General features: G+C 41.0%; 2 protein-coding genes and 1 pseudogene across 4 annotated transcripts; 2 read left to right on the top strand and 1 right to left on the bottom strand.

Moving 5' to 3' along the window:
* Positions 1–257: 257 nt before the first annotated feature.
* On the top strand, positions 258–14,760 carry LOC109436931 (olfactory receptor 51E1). Of its 3 annotated transcripts, none has more exons than XM_019715811.2 (2): positions 258–346; positions 8,560–14,760. In XM_019715811.2, the coding sequence occupies exon 2, from the start codon at positions 8,602–8,604 to the stop codon at positions 9,553–9,555; it is 954 nt and encodes a 317-aa protein (XP_019571370.1). In that variant the 5' UTR covers positions 258–346; positions 8,560–8,601; the 3' UTR covers positions 9,556–14,760. The 3 variants fall into 3 exon arrangements, with proteins under 3 accessions (XP_019571370.1, XP_019571371.1, XP_074191973.1); XM_019715812.2 differs by having other exon boundaries at positions 267–377; XM_074335872.1 differs by lacking the exon at positions 258–346 and adding an exon at positions 393–1,025.
* Positions 14,761–14,922: 162 nt separating this feature from the next.
* Positions 14,923–19,536, bottom strand: LOC109436933 (olfactory receptor 51I2). The gene is made up of 2 exons (XM_019715813.2): positions 19,506–19,536; positions 14,923–17,200 (listed from the first exon to the last, which is right to left on the bottom strand). The coding sequence occupies exon 2, from the start codon at positions 17,155–17,157 to the stop codon at positions 16,195–16,197; it is 963 nt and encodes a 320-aa protein (XP_019571372.2). The 5' UTR covers positions 17,158–17,200; positions 19,506–19,536; the 3' UTR covers positions 14,923–16,194.
* LOC109436934 (U2 small nuclear ribonucleoprotein B'') lies at positions 17,756–18,423 on the top strand (annotated as a pseudogene).
* Positions 19,537–24,521: the final 4,985 nt, after the last annotated feature.

Below are 24,521 nucleotides of genomic sequence, written 5' to 3' on the forward strand. Positions count from 1 at the left end.
GCACAGGGCTCACCTGGGGAGGACTCTAGGGTTCCTCTCTACCCACTGTCCTTTCTTCCGCATCCCCCCAGGCACTCCTTCCCAGGACACAGAAGCCAAGAAGAACACCAGACCCACAGCTGGCTACTAGGGGGGTACCTGCTGATAGATCCTCTGGGCAGCACTCCACCCACCAGCAGGGAGAAACAGAAGGAGGAGGAGATAAGACAGAATAAATAAATAACCCTGACCAAGGAGGTCCAAAGGAGGGGCGGAGGCAGAGAGGGCTGCACTGCAGTACAGCCTGCCAGACCTCTTCAGGAAGAGTACTAGAGAAAAGGGCACACGTTCCTGCAGTGAAGTTGAGGTGAGTTCAGGAGACAAGGTGGTACATCCAGGTATGTGTAGCTAGGGGTCTCCCATTAAACCTGCTGAGTGAATGAGAAACCAGGCTGTGAAGAACCAGAAGTACAGGCGTGGGACCAGTGGGTGTTGAACAAGGCTCCTGACTCAGAGGGCAGACAGCCTTAGCAATTTCTATGTTGTGTGGTGAAGGGAAGCATGGGTGGTGTTAGATGCTGCCTATGGGTAGTTTCCAAGCACTTTCTCATTAATCAGTTTACTGGTATGCCCATCTTGAGCCTGGTAGGAGTTAGCCTAAATGAAGGTGAAGGGGAACAGAGAACAGATGGGGTTGGGACTGAGCTAGAGTTGAAATGGAGTTCGGTGTGTGAACAAGGCCAGTCCCAGGCCATTCGTGTGGTCGAAACTCAGTTTGTGATTAGGGGTCAGACTATAGCTGTATATGGGGTGTGGACTCTGATTGAGATCCAGGCTCATCGGAGACTCTGTAGCAAGAGTCAGGCTGTGGTTGAGATTGGGACTTGGCAGTCTTCCTGGGGCCTGACCCTGACCCAGTCTGTGCTTAGGATCAGGGTTCAGTCTTTAGCCCATTTAAAAACTGGATTAGTGTCTACACTGCAACTTCTCCTGCCTTGCACTCTTTACCCCAGCCACACTGAATCACTTGCAGCCTTCCAAACAAGGTATGTTCTCTTCTGTCTGGATCTTTGCACATGTGAGAGTGTACTTCAAAAAACAAATTATATTCGGGGGTGGGAGGAGGGTTATCTCTTTGTGAGGGGTGTAAATGTCTAACTATTATGTTGCTTTGTACACCTGAAACTAATAAAAAATTAACAATTAAAAAACAAACAAAAACCAAATTTGATTGGGTCTGTTGCTTAAATTCCCCCAAGTCACTCAGAATTAAATCAAAGCTCCTTGTCTTGTCTTGCAAGCCACTATATGACCTGGCTCTTGCCCTCCTCTCTGCTCTCAGCTTCTGAAACTCTCCTGTGTTACAGTAGCATCGATCTTTTTGTTGTGTGAACCCCAAACTCATTCTTGCCTCAAGATCTTTTCTTTTGTTGTCTCCTCTGCTTGGAACACTCTTTTCCTAAATCTTATTAATAGAATGGCTGGCATTATTTCATTACACAGCTCTTAGCTCATATGTAACCTCCTCAGAGGGGCTTTTACTGACTACCGTCTCAAATATGGGTGCCCTGTGCCTGTCCTTTGCCTCCTATCACTCTGTCTTGTCTTTCGTGCACTCATCTTTGTCTGAAATGTTCTTGCTCATTTATTTGTAAATTTTTTGTTATTGCCCTCCTAGTATATGAGCTCTGTGAGAACAGTGATCTTTTCTGTTTTATCTCCAGTTTGGGGCAAATAGTAGGCACTCAATGCATTTTTGTTGTCTAATTGAGTACTGCTGTCTCCATGCCCACAACCCTGACTGGTTAGCTGCAACTTGCCCCACAAGCCTTAGCTCAGACATCATCTTCTCAGGAAAGCTCTCTGAGCCTCACGACTTGGTGAGCTATTGTCTGCTCCTGATGCCCTCGTACTTACTCATATCCTAACATTTATCACCACAAGCTGTGATGGCCACATATTTGTCTCAAGTTTACCCCACAGCTGGAAGGCTGAACTATGACTTATTTACTCTGTATCTCAGTATCTACAGTGCTTAGCACAGAGTCTGGTCCACAGTAGTCAGTCAATCAATACAAGCCTACCTTGTTTTATTGGGCTTCTCTTTATTGTACTCCGCAGATGTTGCATTTTTTACAAGTTGAATCTTTTTCCACCAGCAAAAGAATTACAGCTTGCTTTATGGCAGTTGTAAGGGACTTAATTTGCAATGTCTCTGAGGTATGCCTGTAATTGTTGAAAGGATCAGTGTACTGATCAAAGTTCCGATCTAACTTTTGCACTGCACCACATTTCCCTCGCATGCAAGCAATGGTGAGAGTAGCTCTGATGGGCACTGATAACTAGGTCAAGCTTTGGTCTGTGGGTACTTATTGACTCTGGTTCTACTTGGAAAGTGGAGGGGCAGGGACCTGAACCCTTGGGGCTTTGTGTAGTAGTAATTTTACAGGGCAGACTGACATGAGTGAGCAGAATGGGGTTGGGAGCTTAATTTTTTATTGAGTTAGAAGTTGTAGTCTTTTATCTTTCCATTCTCATCTTGGCCATTTTCAAGAGAATACAGTGAGTTTAGGGGAGAGAGGATGTGGATAATTTGGGATGGATGTGATTCTGGGACTACTACCCTCATGGAGTAGTAGGAAAAATGCTCCTTCTCCACGAATCGAGTGATGAGCTCCTCCGGTCCTTGCAGGCGACAGCATTGCCCCTGAGGTCGGCCTTCCCTGACTGGCCTGGGAGTAGGAGCTAGAGGCTCCCAGGTATTTCTGGGCTTCTCTCCCAGGACATTCTCTTTTGGATGTTCTCACAGAGGCTGGCAGTGGCACCCGAGGTCCCCAACCCACTCCTCTAGGCATGGAACCTTCTGTGTGCTTAGCCCAGAAATGGTAGCAACCACGAATCCTCTCTCTTATCCCCTCATTTCTCTTCCCCACTGAACCTAAGTGGAAGAGCTGGTCAGGTGTCCTGAGTCCCGGAGAGACTTTCTGGACTCATGGGTCCTCAAATTTTGGCTTCTTTGGAGAATAGCATGGAAATAGTTCTTACAAATCATGGGTCCATTCTTAAGGAGACTGGGAGAAGGGCAGAGAAGTAACCTGGCCTATTAGAAAGCACAGGTACTTGGCACTGAGAGATCTAAGTAACTCTCAATATCCTTATATGTCTAATGGGATTAATAATATCTGCCTGACAGGTTGACGAGAGGCTCTAATCATAAATGAAAGAAGAACTTGGTAGAGGATAAAGCTTTTTAATCTCCATTGTGGGGGCTGCCCATGTCACAGCCAGAGGAGTTGGGGCTGAAAGAAGGAGAGTGCCCAGATCCCAGTCAGCAGGGTCTTCTTTCCTGCCCTCTTGGGTTTCCTTCCAAGGGTCTACCTGGGCCAGGTATTCTATTTTACCAAGCCTCTCCTATCCTACCTCTTGGCTTTGAGAAGGTGCAGCACAATTAAAGGCAACCTAGAATAGGGGAAAATACAGGCATTGGAGTTAATCTAGGCTAAATTCCTACTTTACCAGTCAACTCTTTAACCCTGAGAAACTTATTTAACCCCCTTGGGACCTCAGTTTTCTCACATATAATATAGAGCAGAAATATAGAATTCCTATCATGCAGTGTTGTTATTGGGTTAGAGATTAGCTTTATACAGAGTTTGGCATTTTGTAGTCACTCAATGATTTCTGCTGTTATCACAAAAACAGTAAAATCAGTGTTGGGAGTGACCTCATTGTTCTCCTGTGTCAGAAGAGATAGAGCTAATAGCCCTGTCCTACCTCACTGACTGCTTTTCTATGGGTCTTTGAGAGAGTTCTGAGGAAGAGTGTGAGGAAAGTGTCATGGGGGCTGAGCTGGCACTGGGGACAGAGTCCTGGAAGCCAGGGAGAAGGAATGAGGGGGATCGAAGGCCTCAAAGTAGGTTTCCACTCTGTGTAGCTGGGAGCTCCTGCTCCCTCATCCTCAAGAAAGGGCCAAGATGTCCTTCACAGTCCTCCAAAAAACATTTCTGGGACTTGTTTAAGATAGTGTGACTTTTTCAGAGAAAATCTCACGCCCAGAGTTATTCCCTGGAGGTGAGAGCAGAGTGGGCTTTCTAAAAAAAAAAAGAAGAAGAAGAAGAAAAAAACTTTGTTTATTTTTCCTTGATTATGATTTATTTTCAAACTAGAGGGATTTAATTCCAATTTCCTCCAGAGCTCCAAACGTTCTATCTCTGAGTGCTTGCCAGTGGTTCTAATTATCAACTGTCGCTCAGCCTGGAAGTCATTTTGTCCCCTCTGCCTGCCTCCTGGTGGGACTGTGGGAGATTGGCGTGCTTCAGGGCTGGACAGTCTGAAGGGTGATACTTGGGCCCTCTGAACAGCTGCCTTCCCCATTTTTTCATTTCTCTCCTACTGCAGTCTTCTGAGGTGCAGCCTGACATTTCACCTCCAGACCCACTCTGCCCACTTCATGCTACCGAGACACCTCCCTCCCAGGCGAGCTGAATTTTACTCTCTGATTTCTGGAATCTCCATATCAGTGCTTAGTCTTTGCCACTGTGGGAGACTGACTGCTAGTCAGTATGTATGTGTGTACGAGTGTGTGCTTGTGTTTGTGTATGTGTGTGCTTGAGGTGGAGTGTCAATTAAGGTGACAAATCGAAGGGAAATGAAAAATTTTTAGAAACTTTATATTTTCTCAGAGATTTTGTTTCCCATTTTTATGGAAATGTGAAAAAGAGTGCTTTGCACACTATAATGCTGTTTTCACAGTGCCTTTTGACATGCTTTATCTCATATAATTTTGTAGCAGCATTATGAGTTATTATTGTCTTCTGCATTTATTTAGAGCTGAGACTTGCATTCCTAGCTTAGGGCTCTGCTCATCACATCTTTTACCCCCAGAGGTAATAGCATTGAATATAGCAATCCATGAGTTTTCTCAACATGTCTCTGAAGGCAGCACAGTTTTATCCTGGGAATTGCCCTGCTGCACCATATCTGTTCATTTGAAATTCTTGGATGGCATGGATATCTAGCCCTCTGGAGTACCAGAGCCTTCTTGCTGATGTCTCCAGGTGAGAGATCCTAAGTCATCCCCTCTCTCAGGCACAAACTGTGCTGCATGTCCACTATGCATTTACTTAGAGCCAAGGCTTTGTACCTACTCTGTTTTCCATGTATCCTTTCATGCCCTCTGGCTCCCTGGGTAAGAAAGACCTTTCTGTCTGACCCTAACAATGTTTGTTCTGAACTTAAGATTACCCTGCACTGACCTGCCAAGCGTTCTTTTATTCTTCTCAAAAGTCTCTATAGTTCAAACAACTGGAAGCCTTTCCTCCCCCTGTGATTGTGCAATGCTCATCAGATGCCTATTGAGGGATGTTTCTTTTGATAAAACTCATTTTTATTTTCAACAAACATCAATAAAACACTAATAAATATGATAGGGTTCCTGCCATTAAGGAATTCATAATTCAGGGGAAAATAGGAATTCATAATTCAGGAGGGTAAATGCATAAAAAGAGACCTAAACAAAGTTCTTTCAGGAGCACAGAGCAGGAAATAATTAATTACATCCAGGGGAAGGAGGCTTAGGAAATAGCACAAGACAGAGACAGTATGCCAGGATGTGAAAGATGAATAAGATTTTGCTCAGTGGAAAGTCAAGGAGTGCAGTCTGAGAGGATCTTGACAAAGGGACAAGAGGTAAAAAAGACAAAAAGACACAGAGCCATGAGAATCAACGCTACTTCATGAAAATAGTATGTATTGTAACGTGGCTGTGGCCCAGGAGCTGTGGTGAAGAGTGGGGAGAGAGAAACCTAGGCTCAGAGGCTGAAAGACAGACATTTGGCCACACCCTCGTAGTTTGGTCTTTATTCTAGGATTAATTTGGACCTTTCAAAGGCATTTTTTTAAACAACTGAGAGTGACTTGATTTCTTTTGGTTTGAAGATATTTGGGTTTGAAGATGAAGAAAGAAGTTTATGTGAGTGGCATGGCAGTCGGAATCAGAGTATCTAGCTTGTGTGACTGTTTTGGCCACCATAACAGAGAAGAGGAAAACAATTAACAACAACAGACGTGATTTTTTGCACATTTACTGTGTGGCAGGCATTGTATTAAATACTTTACACTGATCATCTCATTTAATCCTCACTTTGACCCCTATTACACAGTGACTATTATCCTCATTTTAAAGATGAGGAAACTGAGGTTTTCCCAGAGGTTAACTGACTTGCCCCAGATTGCACAGCTAGCCAAGTTGTCGACTGGAATTTGAATCCAGGATTGATTTCACAGCTCATGCTCTTAATAGCTGTACAATATGGCCTCTGGAAGAGTTTGTTTTTCAGACAGGGAGAGTTTGATGTGCTTTAGAGAAAGTCTGTTGGATCCCTTTAGTAAGACTTCAGAATTATAAATCTGTATCATAAAATAATTCAAGGCTTGCTAAACAGATTTGGGAATCAATAGTTTATACATAACGAATGGATTTATTGAAGGGGATGAGACAGCCAAAGAAAGGGTATAAACAAGAAAACACTGGGGATAAAATTCTGCATTATCATTTAAGAGTATACTTAAGGGTCAAGCAGAGGAGGCTGAAGGTCCAGAAAGGAGACCAAAAACTAGTGATCAGAGAGAGAGGAGGAGCAGCAGAAGGAGAAGGGAGAAGTTTAAGAAGGAGAGAACTGCTCACAGTGTCATATGCTACAGAGAGGTCAATACTGAAGACTTAAGTGACGTTGATGACTTTGGCCTGTTTGTCTAAGTTCTAGATTAAATATGGTTCCTTATACAGTCTCCCTTCAGCAGTTTGAATTAAATTCTGTCACTCTCTGTTCCAAAACTTGTGCTCCAGTGTTTCCCCCTCTGTGTCTGGTCTGAGGGAAGCTCTGGGTGACAGCTCAATGGCGGAACAAAGATTATTGACATATCCCAAACATGTTGAACGGTGTGAGCCCCTCCTGGTGCTGGCCATGGGCCCTTCTTCACACTCAAGTACTCTCTGATTACCCATGAAGAAAGACCAGTTGTCAAGGGCCAAATCTTAAAAATCTAAACTTGCTTTTTTCTTCCCAAGATAAAATTATCTTAACGATACCCTAACTAAATGTGGCACTATTTCTATAATGGGTAGAGGAGATACCTAACTGCCAAATTATATCTGAATATATACTAATAAATAGTAGGAACATGTGAATAATGTGAATATTTGTGAATGATAGAAAGGAAAGGAGGAAGGACAACAGTTAACTCTCTAATTGTTTTAACAGAGATATCTGAAAAAACTCAAGTCTGACATTTTCCACCTTAGCAATCTCTACTTACATCCATCAATTTTGTAGCCCGATATTCAGGGATACCGGAACCCTACTGTAGGATTGATCATTACTCCAGTGTTTCTAATGTGGTCAGGTTTGGGCTTCTATGTCAGTCCCTCTATCTTAAGCCTGGTGGGTCCCCTAGAAACAGAGCTTGTACTGGGGATTCTTATTTAAATGCCATATTGAAGGACTACTGTCAAGAGAAGAGGAGGGAGGGAAGCAGCATAGAGCAGGGAAAGAAAGCTAAGTGAGGCTGTGGTCTCAACTGGAGCATACATTGCATCACAGCTCCCCCTCTTGGAGGCAAGGAGGCTAGCCATTTGAACCTTTACATCAGGCAGTCATTGATCTCTAAACGTGCCCTGGCGGGAATAGCATAACTTCCTGGGTAAGGTGCCTCTCATTTGATCATGGACAATTTTCTGGAGAAAGGGAGAACTGTGAGCTTTGAGCACTAAGCATCCCCTGCAGATGAGATACAGGTGCATTGGCTTGGTGAAGGAGACCTAGTCGGGACACTGATGGTGTCCATTTCAGCCGTTGCTCCTTTTATGATATAAAAGGAGTATTTTGGACAAGTGTAAGATGTTTGATAGACATTTGGGCAAGAATGAAATTCTTGAGTTAGAATTCAGGATGAAGTTAGTGTGTTAGGATTTTTTTATTCTATTAGACTTTATAATGAAGTACGTATACTAGAATTAAGTCTTAGGTTAATGTTAAAGTTAGGGTTAAAGCTAGAGTTGGAGAGGTCATTAGGATTAGAGATAAAGTTAGGTATCAGTGTTAATCTATGATGCTATTAATATCACTACATTTGGACCTGGAATTAGTGTTAAATGTAATCTAATGATATAGCTAGAATTACAGTTGGTTTTAAGCATAGGGGAACATAAGGGTAGGATAGGATAGAAGAAGTGATGTGATTTTTTATCATCTAAGCCTGATGCATATTTATTCAATAACTTACCTTTGGTAAACTAAATGATTTAAAATATACTTCGAGGTTTTTTTTGTTTTTTTTTGTTTTTCCCCCTTAATAGTTGTTTTCAGGATTCACTTTAGAGGTTTGGTTAGTAAGTAGGGCAGGGTGAATTTTTATCTGGGCCCTGAGTTATGAAGGACGGCCAAGTAGAGTTCAGAATCAGAGTTTGGATAGACAATAAAGTTAGAGTTTGGGTCAGAGGATAGGCTATCAGCATGAAGGGAAAGAAGTGTGGTATTGTGATTCTGAAGGATCTGACAATGGCTTATCTTTGCATTCCAGCTTCTCCCAGCCCGGCATTGGTCACAGCTCAGCTTCTTCACTATGGTGGGCTCTAATGGCAATGAATCCAGTGCTACCCATTTCATTCTAATAGGCCTTCCAGGCTTGGAAGAAGCTCAGTTCTGGTTGGCCTTTCCACTGTGCTCCCTCTATCTTATTGCTGTGTTAGGTAACTTGACAATCATCTACATTGTGCGGACTGAGCCCAGCCTACATGAACCCATGTATATCTTCCTTTGCATGCTTTCTGGCCTTGATGTCCTCATCTCTACGTCATCCATGCCCAAAATGATGGCCATCTTCTGGTTCAACTCTACTACCATCCAGTTTGATGCTTGTCTGATACAGATGTTTGCCATCCATTCCTTGTCTGGCATGGAGTCCACAGTACTGCTGGCCATGGCCTTTGACCGCTATGTGGCCATCTGCCACCCACTACGCCATGCCACTGTGCTAACATTGCCTCGTGTTACCAAGATTGGCTTGGCTGCCGTGGTACGGGGTGCTGCACTTATGGCACCCCTGCCTGTCTTCATCAAACAGCTGCCTTTCTGCCGCTCCAATATCCTTTCCCATTCCTACTGCCTACACCAAGATGTCATGAAGTTGGCCTGTGCTGACATCCATGTCAATGTGATCTATGGCCTCATCGTCATCATCTCTGCCATTGGCCTCGACTCACTTCTCATCTCCTTGTCATATCTGCTTATCCTCAAGACGGTGTTGGGCTTGACACGTGATGCCCAGACGAAGGCATTTGGCACTTGTGTCTCTCATGTGTGTGCTGTTTTCATATTCTATGTACCATTCATTGGATTGTCTATGGTACACCGTTTTGGCAAGCGGCATGACTCCCTCCTGCCCGTCATCATGGCCAACACCTACCTGCTTATTCCTCCTGTGCTCAACCCTATTGTCTATGGAGTGAAGACAAAGGAGATCCGGCAGCGCATCCTTCGTCTTTTTCATGTGACTACCCACACTTCAGATCCCTAGGTGTCAGTGATCAAATTTCTTTTTCATTCAAGGTCTTTCAATTGAGATTTTAATACTTTGGAAGACAATATTAGGGGAAAAAACCTTAATAAAAACACAACTGATCCTTCAAAGACAAAACTGGTTGGAGAATCTCCATGTGGTTAGGGGCAGCAAAACTCTATTCTCCCAATCCCGATTTTTGAATATTGTTTTCCTCGTTAGTTCTTCTCTATATATAATTATTAAAAACTCTAAGGTGGCTGTGGTTGGAGGGTTATTACTTCCCATTTAACCATTCAGTGCAAATCTCGAAATTGCTTGAACTGATAGTCCACAGCATTCTGAGATAAGTGTGGTATATGTAAACAACATTTACCAAAGTCTTAAGTGTGAAAAAATTAAAATAATTACAGCAATACAACACAAACAGATAATTTGGCTTAAAACTATGATTTTTCTCCTCAGAATCTCAAATCATATTGGATCTCAGGAAAAGATATATACATGGATTTCCTTCTTCAAGTGATCTCCATAGAGAATAAATAATTTCTTTTCTTTTAGGTACTAGCCCTTAAGAGGAGGGTTGGAAGTATGAAAAGACTTCTGTTACCTACATTAATGAAAGCTGACATACTCTGTTCTGAGATTTTTCACAGTCCATGGACATTTTTCCTTATTTAATTTTCTTATTAACCTTTTGATTTAGGCAGGAATATGATTAGAACCCCCATTGTACCCATGGGGAAATTGATGTTCAATGGGGACCAGTGAATTATATGAGGTCACACGTAAAAAATTATGTCTCTTGATGCTTAATTCCATATTGTAGAGAGGAATGCTAGAAAGATCAGTAGGGTAGTGAGTTAGACATATCCAGAGTCTTGCGTTTTTAGGGGGGGTATTATTTTCTTTCTCATCTATCCAATATTGTATTTAGGAGTTTCCTGCTAACGTTGCTGATGGCTTTGATTCTAATAGTTCCCGAACCATTTGACACTACTTGTGCAGTAGCAGCCGGAGTGTATTCCCAAACAGTGTCTAGTTTGGGAAATAGTATGATTATCAATGGGGACATTCACTGGATATCTGGAGAGACACTTTACGGAGCAGTGCAGCTGAGAACACCTAGAAACTCATGTAAAAATTGGCAGGTCTACCACAGGCCAGGGAGTCAAGAACAGGAACCATCATGAGACTGGACAAAGCCAGTGGCCCATAGGACTAGCCATGAAGCCAGGCTAAGGGAAACATGGGTCCACTGAAACTGAGTAGAGCATATAAGTGGACACCATATACCCCAAGGGCCCTGAGGTGCCCTGCAGGTGCAACCCACAGCATCAATGTTCAGAGAAGAAGACCATAGGAGAGACCAATAAAGCCTGAATCCCTGCCAGCTGTACTTAGCATATGTGTGGTTCCAGAGGTCCACCCAGAGTCCCACAAGCCAGGCACAGCACTTCCAGGAGAAAGAAGAATGGGAAGGAGGGCATATGGGCATGACAGGAGGGCAGTAGGAATGTACAGGCCAGAAATGAGACCACCACCCAGGCAGACCAAAAGAGAGGTAAGTGAATGTGAGAAGCAGGTAGTATAGTAGAGAACATGGCACAGGGCCAGCCAGAATTTTCTGGCCATTGCTAGTAGCACAGGATTACTTGGTAGAGAGGGCATGTAGAGAGCATATCTGATTTCCTGGACTGGAATCCAGAAGGTTAAAATTGTGAGCAATATGGGATCTGATATACCGAGGTGAGTGACAGCCCCCAGAACTAGGAGCATAAATTACAGTCAATGCAGACTTTGGTCATTTTGGACTGAACAGAAGATCAGCCCTTTGCCCAGTAGGGAACTGACATTGGGACTGAGAGAGACAGAATGAAAGACATAGAAAGAGACAGACTTTGTTTTTTCTTATATGGTCAATATATAGGAAAGCAATATATGATCACTGGAAACAAAAATCTTGCCATGTTTCCCTCAAAACAAGTCCTACCCTGAAAATAAAGTCCAGTTAAGATCTCAGCCAGATGGACTCATTTAGTACGTTATGACAATGTTCCAGAAGATGACATGACTGTATTTGAATAAATGTAGTTTGTTGTACATGAAAAAATAAGACATCCCCTGAAAATAAGCCCTAATGGAGCAAAAATTAGTATAAGACCTGGTCTTATTTTTGGGGAAACATGGTAGACACCCTGAAAATTTAAAAGAAAGAAAAAAATACAGTAAAAACTCCAATAAACTTGTCATCTTAAAAAACTGTTAGCATTTTGGTGTTTATTTTTTCAGATTTTTAATAAGTGTTTGTGTGCATGATTCTGTGTGGACATATGATGAACATGTGTGTATACTTTATATTTGAAATCCTGTTAGAAGCATACAGATAGATGAATAATAAACAGATAAATCAGACAGACAAATTTTACATTTTTTCTAGAGATGCAGGTATTATTCTATATTTTGGAAAGTATTCCAGGTCTATGATAGTTAATATGCTCAGGATAAAGTTTCATGGCTTTAATCCTAAATGACTTAAATGTTTTGTGAGTGTAGACACACACACACACACACACACACACACACACACACGGTTACCTGGAAGGGCCTGGAGTTAAGGACTAGAATGAGAGGGGGAGGCTGCCTCTTTTAGATTTGGCTGTAAATTAGTAAAGATTCTGGACAAAGACCTTCAGCATATGCCTTTTATATGGGCATCTTTTTACCTTCTCCATTTCCTTTGTTTGAATATTCCTGTCTCTGGCTCTACCATCTAAGCCACTTGGACTTTTTTGGGTCCTGGAGAAGTTTGAATAATTAAATCTCAATATGTAACTTGTTCATTATTTTAGGTTTTATCTAGAAACATTTTATAAACATATTTTGTGTTCTCCATTTGACTACCAATGCTCTAGTCCAGATATTCACCTCTTGCTTGGTCATAACGTCCGCACTGGTCTCCTTGCCTTTGAACAACTTTTGTACCAGTCCTAAATCCCACATAGCTTGTAGGATTTTTTTCTAACACAACTCTGATTATCTAACTTCCCTGTTTAAAATCCATCAAAAGTCTTTTATTGCTTCTCATATAGTGTCCAAACTTCTTAGAGTATCAGACTCATTCTTTTGTCTTTTATACCTATCCCTATCTTATTTTTCTATTATCTCTAATTTTTCCACACACCATGTTATTCAGCTACTTTATAATGCTTGTTGTTTGATGATTTTATGCACTTTTAAGGCCTCTGTTTTCTTTCTCTGAATTGCCTGTTGCAGTTTTTCTTTTTAAATAACATCTCATAAAATGAAGTTTTTATGATTCATCTATCCAAAAGAAGTAGTCTCTCTTCAGTGTTCCCAGACCTCTTGGCACACTTTTTAAATTTATTTTTTTTAAGAACTGGACCATTTCCAGTTCAGAAAAGTTTGAGTGAGACTTTTGAGTCATGTCTATTCAAGTTAAGAAGGTATCTTATATCATTCTTTTAAATAAGTTAACTGTCCCGTGGATGCAAATGAACATACATGTGAAGGGTCATCCGTTTCTACTATGTCTGGCATTCTTGAGATAAGCAGACTTGAATTTGGGAAAGGACCATATTATACCATTGGTTTAGGATTTTAGTATTGATTTTGATCGTTTATCTCTTTAAAAAGGTACTCTCCAACTTCTTCTTGTCCACTCCCCTGGCATCTCATAGCTTTTTATGTTAGATTTGATCCAAAGGAAATGAAACTGATGCAGAATCAGTTTGCAGTCTGTCTTTTTTGCTCCTAAGGAAGCCAACAGGGATGCAGGGCTTTTAACCCAAAGAAAGTTGAAGAATGAGGTTGTGGAGAATCCGGAGGACATCTGAAATGGGCACATAGAGGAGGATGCAGTTGTCATGATCAGACTTCACCATGGAAACTAATAGGCAAGTGAGTCTCTTGGAGAAATGGACATTTCCTGAGTGAGGTTACAAGAAGAGTTACTGCTGAGTCAGGTGGCACGATATCACTGTGTCACTAGTCAGCATCACCTGATCAACACATTTATTTATTCACTTATTTAACAAACATTTATGGAAAAATATAATTAGGTAAGACACTATGTTAAGAATGCTAGGGCTACAGAGAATATAAAGACAGAGAACCTGACCTTAGGGATCTTTCAGTCACTACATATTCTCTAGCAATAACCACATGAGCTTGATTTCTGACCCCAAAACATCCTTTATTTATTTCTGCCACTGAAGCTGCAGGGCAGAGCTGGGGTGGATAAGACAAAGACCACTTCAGACCACAGTTTCTAGGGTAGCTTGTAGAGGAAATAGGGCTGCTTTTATTTCAGGGTCTCCTTCTCAGACATGTCAAGAACCCTAACTTCCTTCCATACTGATTTCCTTTTCCTCCCCTTATTCTTTCTTTTCATCTTTTTCACCATCACAATTGACAAAAAATCTGTTTCTTACCTTTATTTTCAAGGTAAGAAAGATATACCTATATTAAAATATAGGTATATCACTGGAGGAAAGCCTCACTGAAAGTAGGGAGGATGGAACTTGGAGATAGGAATTGCTTTTAGTAAAAATCACCCAGAGAAAATGTCTTTAGAAAAGGTAGGTGATGGGAAGACTCTAAGTAAGAGTAAAAGATGCATCATCCTTTCTTGATCCAGACTTATAAGGTTTTATGTCATTCAAGATATTTTCTATCTCATCTAAATTTTCAAATTTACTGGCATGAAGGTGTTCATAATATTCTCTTATAATCCTTTGTGAAGCATGTAAATATCTAGTCACTATGTTGTTTTGTACACCTGAAACTAATAATAATAATAATAATAATAATAATAATAGTAAAGCTGAACTCATCAACAAAGAGTAGAATCATAGTTACCAGGGGCTGAAAGGTGGAGAAAAGGGGAAATGTTGGTCAAAGGGTATATACTTTCTGTTATAAAATGATAAGTTCTAGAGACCTAATAATGTATAGCAGGGTAACTACAGTTAATGGTAATGTACTACATGCTTGCTAAGAAAGTAGATCTCAAAGACTCTTACCACACACACAAAATGGTAACTGTGAAGTAATGGACATGTTAATTAGCTTGATTCTGGGAATCTTTTCATAATGTATATCAAAACATCACATTACATAATGTGGCAACAACTTTGCATAGTGCCAGTGGGTACTGCACTAATTGAGGGGATCACTACATAAATTATATAAATATCTAGCCACTATGCTGTACACCTGAAACTAATATAAAATAATATTGAATGTCAACTGTAGCTGAAAAAAATAAATAATTAAAAATGAAAAGGAGTTTTCTTCTCTTTTTTTCTTTTTCCTGTTTTTCCTTTTTATAAATATCACTAAATATATGGACTCACACTTCAAAAAAAATTCATTGTTATAATCCATTACTTTCAAAATTAGTTTTAATGTTCCAATTGACCCACCTTTGACCACTGGTAGCCCCTTCAAATGGGTTTCTGTGTTTGTCGTTTATATTACTTTTTTTTGTGTGTGTGCTTTCTTTATTGCTTTCAGGTATAAGCTATTCAAGTTTCACCTTATGTTCTCCCTGCTTCATACCTGGAATTAGCAATTCTCCAAGGATTCCAGGCTATGTGTAGTGGGAAATGGTATTTAGAAATCAAGAGGCAGATGCTAGCTCTGCTTACTGCTACTGATGTCATTGTTTTCAGGGACTTTCAGAGGACAGAGAAGGAAATGTAGAGATACAATTTTTAAAAAAATACATCTATTCTTTTTCATTACTGGCGACACTGACTTAATTTTACTTTCCATTTTCTTTTTGCTAGACAACAGCCTCCTAAATGGTTTCTTTGTACTCTTTTCCTCCTCTACTTTCACTTTTCTAAACTGTAATACAAAGTTAAGGTGGTGTAACATTTTACATTGCAATAGCTTTTCTGTGGCTGACTTTTAAACAAAGAGCAAAGGTCAAATGTTTCAATCAGGTCTGAAAGATCCCCAGAAATCTTACCACTGCCCATCATTTCTAGCTCATCTCCTGTCCTCCCTCCTACACATACACAGATTATTCTGAGCCACATATGACTACTCACCTCTTCACAAGCACACCAAATAATTCCACATCTCAGTTTTTTAGTTTCTTTTCTGTTTTTCTTTTCTTTTTTTTTTTTTTACATGTTTTCCCCTTTATTAGATATGTCCCCCTCTTGTCCACCATTTCTGCCTGACAAACTCCTCATCACCTTTCACCCTCCTTCTTACCTGACTCCTTTCTCATTTCCTCTTGAGAAGGCAGTAAACCATCTTCTAAGTTCCTATAGCACTTAGCGTGTACCCATCGCAGCCACATTACACTTTGTAATAATTGTGTATTTACAAGCCTATGTCCTCCAATGGAGGGAAGAGACCATGTATAGTTTATTTTAATGTCTCTAGTAATGAGCACAGATTCTTACACAAGTAAACACTGAATAAAATAGCTGAAGTTAATGAGTGCAGAAAAGAATCAAGACTATTTGTTCTTCACCCCTCAGTCTGAGAATGTCCATTTCCTTGCCATATTCACGATAATGTGTCTGAGTCAAGGCTCTGAATAAGGGCTTTCTGGACATAAAATATGACTGCTTAGCCATGTTTTTCCTCAGATTCTGTGGTTGTTTCTTGATTTCATCAGCCTTGCCTCTTCCCCTTCAGCACTTTGAGCATGGCCTCCCTGATGGGCTTGGATTTTACACTGTAGATGATGGGATTAAGTACAGGGGGCACCACCAGGTACACGTAGGCAATAAGACAGTGTACAATGTGAGGTAGGTGCCTTCCAAAACGGTGGATCATAGACACACCTATGACTGGGATGTAGAAAACCAGAACAGCCAAGATATGAGAAATACAAGTGTTGAGAGCCCGGACGCGCTCCATGGGAGAGGCTAGGCCCATCACTGTGCGAAGAATGAGAGCATAAGACAGGACAATAAGCAAGGAGTCTACACCCACCGTGGACAGAACTACATACAGCCCATAAAGGATGTTGACAGTAATATCAGCACAGGCTTGTTTCATGACATCTGCATGGAAACAGAATGAATGGGACAGGAGGATCTTGCCAGGGCAAAAGTTCAGTCGCTTCAGTAAGAAGGGTACTGGGAAGAGGGACACAGTGGCTCTAACCACAATGGCCAGACCAATCCTGATGATGACATTATTTGTGAGGACAGCTACATAACGCAGGGGGTTGGAGATGGCCACAAAGCGGTCAAATGACATGGCCAGGAGCACCGAGGACTCCACCACCGAGAAAGAGTGGAGGAAGAACATCTGGACCAGGCAGGCATTGAAGCCAATGAGACGATGGTCAAACCAGAGCACAGCTAGGGTGGTGGGCATGGTGGACAAGGTGAGGCCCACATCTGTGAGGGCCAGCATGGACAGGAAGTAGTACATGGGCTGGTGCAGGCTGGGAGTCCTCTTCACAGCCAGGAGGATCAGGCAGTTTCCAGCGAGAGCCACAGTGTACATGGAGGAGAAAGGAATGGCAATCCAGCCATGAATGGCCTCCAGCCCTGGGATGCCGATCATCAGGAAAGCAGGTGGCTGGAAGAAGGAGAGGTTGACGTAGGCCTGGGAAGGGGGCATCCTTGGAAGACAGATGAGGCCTTCAGAAAGATGTGACCTCAATCTGGGCAGAAAAGTAAGCAGACAAAATTATTGGAAAAAATACCAGTTCTGATATTGAATGACATGGGTTCACACACAATAGCAAATATAAAATGCAAAGGAGATTTAAAACATACTCTATCTAAAAGCAAACGAGAGAATAGCTATATTTTAAATCTGTTGACAACAAAAGTATCATTTCATAGTGAAACCCTAATCTCTTCACACATTGAAGAAAGCAATGACTTTTTAAAAAAATATGTGAGATGATCCTAAAGAGCCTAATTAAAACCACCCCATTTTAAACAAGAAATAGTGGCCACCTGGAAATACATTGCAAACTGTAGAAGACTGAAGGATTGACAACATGAGATTGTTGTTGTTGCTTTTCTAGGATTTGCCTGTAAACCCCAATACAAACAAGTAAATAAGCAAAATATCCTTTAAAGGTAGGCTAATAAAAGAACAAAAGAGAAACAGCCACCCAAATATCCTTCAGCAGAGATTTAAAATAGGTCACCATCTCTTACTGAACACAGAGCTGGCCTCAGGCTGTTTGAACAGTTTAACCCAAAACATGAGAATCAGACCAAATCATACAATTTATATCAACAACATGAATTTCAAAATTAAAAAAGAAGAATTGAAGAGATCCCTATATGCCCTGTTTTCTCACTTTGGCCATGTGGCAGATATTGTGGCTTCATAGACCATGAAGATGAGGAGGCCTTTGTTAAATTTGCAGAACTGGGCCCACCCATGGGTACTTTGAGACAGTTACAGGGATTTCTATTTTATGGTAAACCAGTGCAAATCCAGAATGCAAAAACCAGATTCTGACATAATATCGAAAATGCGAGGCACTTTTGTTGACACAGAAAAGAAAAAAGCCAAAACTGTGGAACAAACAGAAATGACCACAAATACGAAGCCTGGTCAGGGAACACCAAATTCAGCCAATACCCAAGGAAATGCAACACCAAATCCTCAGGTTCCTGATTACCCTCCAAACTATATGTTATTCCTTAATAATTACCAGAAGAGACGAATGAAATGATGTTATCCATGCTGTTTAATCAATTCCCTGGTTTTGAGGAAGTTCTTTTGGTAGCTGGGAGGCATGACATCGCATTTGTTGAATTTGAAAATGATGGACAGGCTGGAGCTGCCAGGGATGCTTTACAAGGATTTAAGATCACACTGTCCTATGCCATGAAAATCACTTATGCCAAGAAATAACATTTGGGATAGCTGTCTTTAAAGGACTGGTGTTATTTATAGTGTTTGTTTTGATAACATTTAGTCAGGCCATTTTAATAGTTGAGGGTTAGGGGAGGTGAAAGTGAAATTTTTGTGCAGGTTTTTAAAAATTACCTAGTCTTCCTTTACCCTTGGTGAACTATGAAATATGAAGGCTTTAATTTTTTACAATAAACTTTTATTTGTACTCTAAAAATATAGGTCATCAAAATAACCCACCATAAATAGGTTTGTGAGCTAAAAGAGGTTTTACTCTGAACCCTGGGGTCTACAGTTATACCATATGTAGCCAATATAATCAGCTTGCTCTGAAGGTAAAAAGGATTTTTTTTTTTTCCTTTGGGAGGGAGTTGCCTCTAGAGCAGAGGTTTGTACATATTATGGTAGGAGATTTTTAAAAAGGAAATAAAGTTCTGTCATCCTTCATTCCTTCTCTCATACACTCTTTTTAGCAAATATAAAACGCTGGTGGAACTCACCCGCTTTAAAGATGAGTAACAAACTGAGAAATTCCAACATAGAATTTGTGCAGACATATTTTATAAAAAATTAAAAGGGATAGAACAAGTTGCAGATATGTAAAAATACTCTTGGAGATCAGGACATATTCAGGACAGAGAAGAAAATTCTGTACAAAAATTTTCTAAATAAATTAAGTCATGAACCAAATTAAAATTTTTGATATTAGAGTATGAAAACGAGTTGATAATAAAAAAATAAACTGAATGCCAGATGGGAATGTCAGATGGTACGAGAACCTGACACATTCTCTCATCCACTCCCTCTCTTGAGAGACTATGCAGGACGTCTCTCCCCAGAAGTGTGGCCTGGGATTCCAGTTCATCTCTGAGCTGTAAACTCCCTGAAACTCAGGAAGGCAGCCTCCTTCAGGCCCTCGTCTACAAGCAGGGGATGTGGCTGCTGTCTCTTTCATCGTCCGAGAATACTTCTTCTTTTGTATTATTTCCAGAACTTTCCCTTTGATATCTCCACTTGAGGCTGAGGTACTGGCAGTCACCCATCTGGGAAGTGGAGAAGGGGATGTGTTAGGGCCCCAGGTTACTCACCCTGGCTGTTGTGCCAGGCTGCTCTGACACTCCACATCCTGCAGGAGCCCAGGATGTCTTTGTGGCAGAGGGACTGAGTTTTATCCCATTGCATGGACACGCCTTGGCAGCAGCGCCTATCTCTAGGGAGGGCCAAGTTTAGGTCACAGAGGAATTACTCCAGTCAGGTCCCTGGGAAATGGAAAAATTGGGGCTACTTTGGAACCATGGGACGTCTTTGGAGGAACTAAACAACAAGGGGGAAAAGAAAACAGAATCATAGATTCTACAACACCCCACCAAGTTTAAACTGTTATATTCAGAGACTGGCAGCTTCAACAGCTCATTTGCACTTGAAATCCTTCCAGGACAACATTTCTAGTGAAGCTCCAGAATGAGTTCTACAGGAACTGGTAGGCTTTGCAGAGGGTAGCGATACAAAGTGATGTGTTGGGAGATTCCTGAGGGAGTCAGGGAAGACTTCCTAAAGGAGGTGGAGAAGGAGCAGACTTCTGAAAGGCCCACAGACCCTGTTCTAAACTCTTAACTCTCATTCTGGGACAGACACCAGGACTCTGAGCTTGTAGCTCCAGACTGGGGCTGGCACAGATTCTGCCCACACTCCTAGCCTAGGTCTGACCTGCTGAATCAAAAAGGTTCAAAAGGAGGGAACTTGGACAATGGAAAGAACATGGACTAGAGAGCCAGTAGGATCTGGGTTTGAATTCTTGCTCTGTTTCTCACCACAGACAAGGTCCATCTCTGTTCTTTCTCACTTTCTGGAGAGCTCCACCTCAAAATAGCTCTGGCCTCAGCTCTTTCCTAAATCAATTTGGACTATGCTCATTGACCTGGGGCTGCTTTTTATGGACACATTTGACTTTCTCCTCTTTGAATTTGATCACTCTCTCCCAGTCTGAACTGGGTCTAATCTGTCTACCTTTTCCCTCCTGAGGTGATAAGAAAATTTAGGGAAAAATCACACAACTTTGATGTCTATTATCAAAACAAATTCATGGTGATTAAACTGAGCTGAGATGTTAGCATCGCTTCACAATTCTTCCCTTTTAGTTTTCAAATTGTCACCATTCTTCTCAACCTCTCTATCCAACCTGTCATCTCTACTCTCAGTGGCTAATTTTAACTTCACACAAGAAATGGAGGCCATCAAGTGTGCCGTCTCTATGCTTCCTACGAATCCTCCTTCTGTCTTATCCACTTCCACTCCTATATTCATGCCCTGTCAGAGAGGCTACTCTAAGGCACATACGGCTTCATGTCAACACCCTCTCCACTTCTTTGTTGGCTGCTCGTCATTTACAAAAAAATAAATCGAAATACCATGGCATGGAACCCAAGACATTTTAAGATTTGCACTCGTGTATATGTAAAAGCTTTTAATTTTGATCCCTTGTACACTTTACCAAATTCTCCCAATGATAACAACTTGCAAAACAATATACAATTTCAAAATAAAGACACAGACATTTCCACAGTCAAAATACAGCACATTTCCATTGCAAGGGTCCTTCAGGTTGTTCTTTTATTGCCACCCCTACTTCTCTCCCTCCCCATCCCCTCTTTAATCCCTGACAATCACTAATGTGTTATATAGCTCTATAATTTTATAAATTCAAGAATACTATATAAATGAAATCACACAGTCTGTATCTTTTGGGATTGTTTTTTTTTTCCACTTGGCATAGTTCTCTGGAGATTTATCCAACTTATTTCATGAATTAAGAGTTAATTCCTTTTAAATTCTGAGTAATGTTACAGGGCATGGCGATACCACAGTTCATTTAACCATTCACTTGTTGAAGAACAAGTTTTTAGCTATTATGAATAACACTACCATAAATATATATGTACAAGTTTTTGGTGAACACAATTCTTCATTTCTCTGGGATAAATTTTGAGTAGTACAAATAGTCACCGATATGTTAGTTGCATGTTTAAAGATTTTAGAAACTGCCAAAATGTTTTCCAGAGTGGCTGGCTATACCATTTTACATTTGAACCAGCAATGTATGTGTGACCCAGTTTCTCCATAACTTTGCCAACATTTGATGTTTTTACCTCTAAATATATATATTTTAAATTATTCTGATAGATGTGTAGTGATATCCCACCTTGGTTTTAATTTTAATTCCCTACTGGTTAATTATTTTGAACATCTTTTCATGTGTTTCTTTACTATATGAATATCTTTTTGCATGAAATGTCTCATATGTCTTTTGCCTATTTTTAATTAGAATGTTTTTTTCTAGTTAAATTTTCAGAGTTCTTTATGTATGCTAGATACTAGACCTTTGTTGGATATAAAATAATATGAATAATATATAAAATTATGTATATATGTAAAATTTTCTTTATTCATTCTCGACAGACACTTAAGTTGTTTTCATATCTTGGCTATTGTGAATAAAGTTGCAGTGAATATGGGAGTACAGATATATCTTTGAAATAATGATTTCATTCCCTTTGGACATATACCCAGAAAGACCTGGGATGCTGGATCATATGGTAGTTCTATTTTTAATTTTTTGAGGAATCTCCATATTTTTTTTCCATAATGGCTGCACCAGTTACATTCTCATAAACAGTGCACAAGTGTTTCCTTTTCTCCACATCCTCACCAACACTTGTTATTTCTTGTCTTTTGGATGGTATCTGACACCCACTATAGTAACTACTATTGTTTGTTTTCATATTCTCTTCACCTTTTACAGGACCTGGAACATTGTAAGTGATTCTTTGATGTTTAACATTGAATGATATCAAAGAAATAAACATGGGGCATGAATTTTGGCACCAGCTGGGAGAATTGCGGTGATCATCGTCGGAAAGAATCTCAAATATGTGACGCTGGTAATCCCTGGTCATAAATATGCACTGAGAGTAAATCTTTCCTTCCAAATAATTAAAAAACCTGGGGAAATCTCTCTGCCCAGAAACAGACAAACTTATATTCTGTCCTTATTTCTTGTCAATCCAGTTTGGGATAAATGATGTACTGCTCAGAGATTGGGGCTAAATGAAATAACCAGGGGAATTGGCTCTCAAGGGAAATTGGCTACCTAAACCGGTACCCTCCACTGACCAGGCCAACACAAACATGGCTGGGAACAAGGCAGTGTGTTTATGGTCTTCAGTCCCTGGAGACACTTTTTCACTGGGAAAGCTACGCTCACTGCTGTGAACAGTTGCCTCAGACCTAGAGACCTCTCATAGCAGGGGCTGCCTGGGACCACCTCAGTGAGTTAACTCAGCTCCCAAAGTACCCAGAGGTCTCTTCCTGGAAGCCCTTTCTTATCAATGGGAACCAGAAGGCAAACGTTTTCCCAGGACCCTGGTTCGTGTGAACAGGAATGAGCAATGGCCATAACCCTACTTGAGTTTGTCACCTTCTGGAATGCAATCACATTTCCTGGAACAACTTTAAAATTGTGGCCTTTCTGTTGGCCTTCCTCATTTAATGCATAAGATCAGTCATTTCAATCCCATCTGAATCCCATTTAAATCCTACTTCCTTCATTCACCACATTCCCTCCTTATTTCCCATCCCTCAGCCTTAATCCTGGTACTGGTGCGTGTGTGTGTGTGTGTGTGTGTGTGTGTGTGTGTGTGTGTGTGTGTGAGAGAGAGAGAGAGAGAGAGAGAGAGAGAGAGAGAGAGAGAGATCGAGATCTTAAGCTCCAACCAAATTCCCAGGATAAGGTGACTTGATAAATTTTTTTTTTTTTTTTTTAAATCTCTGTGGCTTGCTTGTTAGAGGCAGTAACCCATATTTCTATCCCCTCAATATCCCTGTGAGGCAGGGATTACCCACCTCCTCCATGGAAATAATAATAATGAGTGTGGGGGCAGAGCCCCAGAAAGCAGTTTCCAGGCTCTCGGCCTCACATAGACAGGTGCCTGGCTCAGGTAGTAAATGGCCATCAACTGTGATTGCATGGCCATCAGCTGTGGCTAGTTGGCCGTCAGCTGTAACCAGTGAGCCATTGGCCACTAATATAACTGCTGTGGCTAGGCTAGCAGAAAGAGAAGAATGGGGGCTAGCAAGAAGATGGCGGCTGGGCTGGCAAGTGTGGATGGCGGTTTGTGGACAGTGTGGATCCAGCCTCCAGTGAGAGTATAGTGCCGCCAGAGAGAATATAGTGGTATGACTCCCCTACTTATGGCTCCATGGGTGTTCCTTTTTGGCCTCACCATATCCTGCGTTCTTGTGTGGGGAGTGGGAGCAGAGACCCCGCAGGCCACCCTGCATTACAATGAGTATTTATTGACTTTAGACTATGTACTAAATAGTATGCTAAGAATTGTACATGGATTATTGTACACAATTCTCTCAAAAACACTGAGGGGTAGATACCGTATATTATCATCCCTAATAAACAAATGAGGAAAACAAGCCCCACAAAGGGTGCATTGACTTGACAAGTCACAGAACTGTTAATTCTTTCTGTTGGACTGGGCTTCCTTTTAGATAGCCCGTGACTATCTCCTGGGGTGGAAAATCCCCAATCTTTGAGAGCAGGTTTGGCTTTTGGAAAGAGCCCAAAATAGCAGAATCAGGAAGTAGGACATCAAGTTGATAACATGTTTGGGAGAACAGCAGGTTTGTCCTCAAGGGAGGGATCTGGCTTTCTTCTGTGGGTCAGAAAGCAGTTCCCAAGGAATCCCTGGAGGGTTTCAGCTTTGCAGGCCCTTTGGAATTGTTCATGGCTTCTTAATGCTCAGAGTACATAAATTTAGAATGGGGATGGGATTCAGAGATTATCTGATTTAATCACCATTATTATAGATTAGTTCAAAGAGATAATGTGAACTAGACAAGGTCACCCACCTAGTTGCAGAACAGGAACTATATAGCCCAGAGCTCCCAAATCCCATTCCAGGGCTCTGACCTCCCCTCGAAACAGGAGATTAGGTATCGTCCTCTTTGGGTGATATTTGAAAACCTTAATAATATATTTTTATTATTTTAATATACATATTAAAAACCTTAATAATATATTTTTTTACCCCAATATA

The sequence above is a fragment of the Rhinolophus sinicus genome, linkage group LG06 (genome assembly GCF_036562045.2).
Source record: "Rhinolophus sinicus isolate RSC01 linkage group LG06, ASM3656204v1, whole genome shotgun sequence".
NCBI lineage: Eukaryota > Metazoa > Chordata > Mammalia > Chiroptera > Rhinolophidae > Rhinolophus > Rhinolophus sinicus.